Genomic DNA, 5,840 nt, shown 5'->3' on the forward strand with positions numbered 1-5,840 from the left:
TCTCAGAATTCTGAGTTTACATCCGCAACTTTTATTGTTTAACACTCTACTCTTTTGCCATTGCAAATTTATATCCCGCAATTGCAAATAAAAAAAGGTTGCTACTTCTTATTACACCCATTTTTTCTTCAGCATTGAAAATATATATATATATATATATATATATATATATATATATATATATATATATATATATATATATAATTTTTTATTCCAAGTTTACATTACAATTCTTAGTTTATATCTCACAATTCTGCATTTTTTTCTCACAATTCTGAGATTATATACTGCAATTGTGCATTTTATCTCAGAATTCTATATTACCTTTTAGAATTCATAATTCTGCCCTTTTTTTCTCAGAATTCTGAGTTTACATCTCGCAATTCTGTTTTTTTTTCTTCCATGGAATTATTTCACACACTTTTTTATCACCATTGGGAGTTTATATCTCCACAGTTGACTGTCAATTTTGAGTTTACCTCTCACAATTCTTAGATCACAATATTGCATTTTTATCATGTTAATACATCCTTGCTGAAAAATGTGTATGTATTTCTTTCTTTCAGTGATAAAAATATTACTGATTCCAAACTTCTAGACAGTATTGCAAATCTTTAAAAAAAATTAGGTACATCAACTCAATATAATAAATATAGTGAATTATGAGCATATATAAGTTATGGAATATATTTATTTTTTTAATTCCAAGTTTACATCACAATTCATAGTTTTATATCTCCTATTAGTTTATAATTTGTGATGTTGGCCTTTTTTTCTGAATTTACATCTTGCAATTCAGTTTGTTTTTCACCACAGAATAAAAATAAAAAGTTTGCTACTTATTTCACACATTTTTTCCCCTCAGCATTGCAAGTTTATATCTTGCAATTCTGAGGGGAAAAAACAAATTGTGAGATATAAACACAGAATTGAGAGAAAATCAGTTACAACAGTTTACATCACAATTCTTAGTTTATGTCTCACAATTCTGCATTTTTTCTCACAATTCTGAGATTATTTATCGTAATTTTGCTTTTTATCAGTTCCTTGAAAACAAATCTACTTAATATAATTTTTTTCCAAGTTTATGTCTCACAATTCTGCATTTTTTCTCACAATTCTGAGATTATTTATCGTAATCTTGCTTTTTATCAGTTTCTTGAAAACAAATCTACTTAATATATATATTTATTATTTTTTTTCCAAGTTTACATCACAATTGTTAGTTTATATCTTGCAATTCTTCATTTTTTCTCAGAATTCTTAAGTTTACCTCTCGCAATTCTGACTTTTTCTCAATTATGAGATTATATCACAATTTTTTTCTAAATTACTAAATTTATAATTAGTAATTCTGCCCATTTTCTCAGAATTCTGAGTTTTCATCTTGCAATATTTTTATTTTTTTTCACCACAGAATAAAAAATGGCTGCAAGTTTATATCTTGCAATTGCAAATTATAAACTTGCAAACTCAGAATTGAAAGAGAATTAAAAAAAAATCCCCCTCTTGGGTAAAAACGTGCTTTGATAGTCCTTAAAGTTTGCAAGTTTGGCGACTCAGTACAAAATCCAGTAAAAAGGGCAGATTGCTTTACGTCAGCAATGTCTGCATGTATACATATATTTATGCAAGTGAATGCCACTCATTTAACTCTAAGGGGCTCCAAAGCTACAAAAATACACAAAACTACATACAGTGGCTTTAAGATCGATCAAACTAAGATGAGACCACCTTTCAATTTCTTTCGATATGCATTTATCTCAAGCTCAGTGTAAGAAAAGGCTTTTCAGGAGACTGAAAAATCTCTCTAGGCTGGTTCTTTTATGAAACATCCTTGAAACTCTGATGAAAACGGAAGAGGTGATGCACTTGCTTTGCTTTATTATACCTTCTCTATATCACTTTTTGCCTGTTTCTCTGACATATGGCTGTGATGACCCTTCTCTTAGACCCCAAACAGAGACCTGGATCTCTTCTTTAGATGGAAGATCAACCGTTGTAGTTGTTGTTTCGTATTAAAGGGTAAACGCTTGCAACAAAGAGCAAAAAATCAATGGGGCGCATAGTTCATTTTTGCATGCAATGCCTTTTCGATGGCTTTGAAAGGAGTTTTCCAGCAATGAATCCTTTAAGAAAAGTCACTGTTTTGCTTTCTGAAATGTACGTTCGGTTAGATCCTAGCTTGCTTTGAAAACTTTTTGAGTTATGAGCGGCCTCCGGCATGAAAAATATTACATGAGGTAATTTGATTTCGAGGGACTTTGCTTTCTGTTGTCTTTCTGTAGGAGAATATTCTTGTTCTATGTATGCTGTTAACACTGAATGTTTCCCTCTCCACATTCGGGTTTTGCACCGTTTAAACTCTGTGATTACAACAAGTCGGGCAAAAAAGAAACACACACACATGCATATATTAAAATCAGTAAATATCTAAATATATAATATGTATGAGAATTTTTTAAGAATGTATTTTGATTATGGGTATCGATTTGGTTTTGTCTCTCTGAGTTGCTTGTAATATATGACGTGACTATGATGTAGGGCTGTCCCCGACTATGAATTTTCATAGTCGAATCAGAATTTTCGAATCTTTCTATAGTCGACCGATAGTCGAATCATCTAGGCCTATGTGTGTGTGTGTGAATGGGTTGAAAGATGCACGACATTATAGTCAGCAGGAGGGTAAAACTATTTTTATTTTATTTTACACACTGCACACAGCAACAACTTTTAATAAAGCGACCAAAACTACCTTCCAACTGACAGACGAACTTATTTAGGTTTAAATAAAAACACAGAACGCGTCTTTTAGTTCTAAAAACGCGAGGCGCACAGCACTGCCTTTTTTGCTAAGCAACGACCAAAACAGCTGTCCTGTCAGTCAAATCAAAGGATCATAGCGCGAACGCTCTAAAATCTTAGTTTTTTGCTGTTAAGTAAACTGTCATATTAGCAGAAACCCTAAATAATACAGCTCCTGATTACCCACGATAGACACCAAATGTTTCTCCTCCATTTCTTGCAGTCTCCGGACTTTTTAAGCGACGGTAAACTTTCGCCATCACAACAGAAGACCCGCGTCTCCATTCATTCGATTGGACAATGGAAAAGAACGTGAATGACGTTGGGCGTTTTTCCGCTCAGAGTTGATTTTTTTTTTTTTTTTTTTTGAACTTCAGGCGCTCAGAGCGCTCCTGCAAAAACGCGAGGCGCAGCAGGCGGCGAAAAAGCGAGGCACCGCGGGGGCGCATAAACAGAGCGCAGAACGCTCACTGCCAGTGCCAACAGAAAACCATTCAAAAAAGGCTCCTCCAAATTTATTATTTATTACCTATTTATTGAACGCTTCTTTCTTTTCACTTTTGTTTTTACTGCATTATCATAATCAAAGGCTGTATATAGCTTAATATAACCGTACAAAATCAGTAGTTCTGTGTGCAATTTGACATTGAGCTCCCCCATATTGCCAAAATGGTATGATGCTCGTTTCACCCGCGAAGATTCGACTGTGAGATCGGTGGTCGAATCAGGCTCCGCATATCGATGCATCGAATCTTCGACTATTCGGGGACAGCCCTACTATGATGTCTAATTCGTTTTGGGGGAACCTGAAGCATTATTCTGAATGCATGATGTTACCGTCCTGTTTTTCTCTTAACCTGCACTGTGTCCGTTTAACTGTCGTGATCGCGTCCTTCCTCTGTGACTGGACGGAGAAGAAGCTTACGGGGTTTTCTTTTCTCTTTTTGTGTTTGTTCTTTGCTGCTGCTAAAAGAAACTGTTCCAATCAATTTCCGCTGTGAATCTTCTATTGTGGAACTTTGAACATTGAAACATTTGCCATTTTAATGCATATACTGCAAGAACTTTGCATCTACTTAATAATAAAAACATTTGTATGTGAAGACTTGAAGTTTTGTGCCATTCTTTCTGAAGTGAGGAGTTTTAAAATGTACAGTATGTACTGTGAAGATTAAGACATTTAATGCATGCGAAAGGTCAGAAGTTGTACTCTCTTGACTTGGGGATTTGCATGGCAATTTGGTTTCCTATTGAATTTCTATGAAGAAACAAACAATGTAGAGAGTGTTATCATGCAAGAATATCAGACGTGATTTTATTTAATGATTCATTACTTTTGTAAAATGTGTCAGATGTGCTTTTGAGATAGTAATACTAAATATAATTTTGTTTCTGACATTTTAAGAAATGTAAGTGGCTATTATTATGAAATATTTAAGAAATAATATGTAAAATATATATAATATATAAAAAGATATATAAATATTCTGTGTGTATGATAATTCAAATTAATATAAATATATATATATATTTATATTTATTTATTTATATATATATATATGTTTACATCTATTTGTGTGTGTACTTTATAGAATTGATTATTTAGTTTTTAAATTTATTTATCTAAAATTTTATTTAAGAATATTTAAATATTAATGTGATATATATTTTTAATATATATATTTTTTTGTGTGTGTGTAATTTATTTGTGTGTGTACTTTATATAGAAATTATTATTAATTTAAACTTATTTTAAGAATATTTAAATATAAATATGTCACTATATATATATATATATATATATATATACATAGTGATTTTATTTGTGTGTGTAATTAAATATTTGTTATTTTTATAATTTATATTTTAATCTGTTTACATCTATTTGTGTGTGTGTACTTTATATAAAATTGATTATTTAGCTTTTAATTAATTCGATATGTAAAAAAAATACTTATATTTAAACATAAATATAAATGTAATATTGGCATAAAATCACTATATATACATATGTGTATATGTATGTATGTGTGTGTATACCAACACTATACAGTATATATAACTGTATAAGAATTGTATCGAACTTTTATACGAATTTTAACTTTTTATAGAGAGCAGCTGATTGTGTCCTGAGAAAATATGTATGTTCTTAGTTTTATATAATTGTTTCTCTCTCTCACCAATCACTGCAGAAACAGATTGACTGCGGCTTTATGAGAGGAGAAATCACACCATGGTAACCAGTCAACAAAACAAATGAGCTGAACAATAGCCCACCCTCACTGTTCATTCTCCCCTGCTGATTGGATGAGCCGTCCTAAAATGCAACTCTGCAATTAGTCAAAGTGACTGTCGGTCAAATACGACCTTCCCACAGAGCAGGTTAGTCTGGGGCAACAGGAGACAGTACTGCACTGATTTGCTTTCTCATAGATTTGATTATGTTTAAGGATATCGATCTTGTCTGGCTTGGGAAACCGAATGTGATTTAGTTTGATCAAAGCATTCTCAACATTAATCTTGCAAACAATCAGAAACTCACACAACTGTGCATAGAATGGTAGCAGGCAAAAAGGTGACAAAAGAAAGTATTCTTCCATCAGTGTGTGAAGATGAAGGAGATGAAGGTGGAAAAGAAGAGGATTTGGGAGGAATCGCAAGCAGGCCGGTCAGCAGACCCAGGAGTCTTTACAGCAGAGGAAGTGTGGATGGCCAAGTGAGTGTTCCAGCTCAGATTTTATGCAGTTTCAAATGCTTGTGTGTTGGAAAATACATGATAAAGTTTGAGTTAATGGGCTTAATAGCACATTATTTACCCACATCTATTAAACCAACTGGATTTGAGGGGAAAGCAATAGGGCTTGGCCTACAATAGGTTAAACACTGGTTGCTGACATCCCAAATCCCATGATACATGTCCATTGACCGAAAAGAGTGTGAATGTCTTCAGTGTGGTTTATGGTTTATTAAATTTTCAATACACAGTCAATAGATATGGGTGATTCTTGGTGACTCCAAGACACTTCTTTCAAAAA

At 32.7% G+C, this 5,840-nt stretch overlaps 1 protein-coding gene across 1 annotated transcript in view; it reads left to right on the forward strand.

Annotated features, from left to right (window-relative positions):
- Window positions 1–5,249: 5,249 nt before the first annotated feature.
- Window positions 5,250–5,840, forward strand: part of lrrc74b (leucine rich repeat containing 74B) — a 21,556-nt gene continuing 20,965 nt past the window's right edge. The window contains exon 1 of the mRNA XM_073841410.1: window positions 5,250–5,521. Within this exon, the coding sequence (XP_073697511.1) occupies window positions 5,363–5,521 (159 nt within the window). The 5' untranslated portion in view covers window positions 5,250–5,362. The remainder of the gene's footprint in view (window positions 5,522–5,840) is intronic.

Source organism: Garra rufa, chromosome 5, assembly GCF_049309525.1.
Source record: "Garra rufa chromosome 5, GarRuf1.0, whole genome shotgun sequence".
Lineage (NCBI taxonomy): Eukaryota > Metazoa > Chordata > Actinopteri > Cypriniformes > Cyprinidae > Garra > Garra rufa.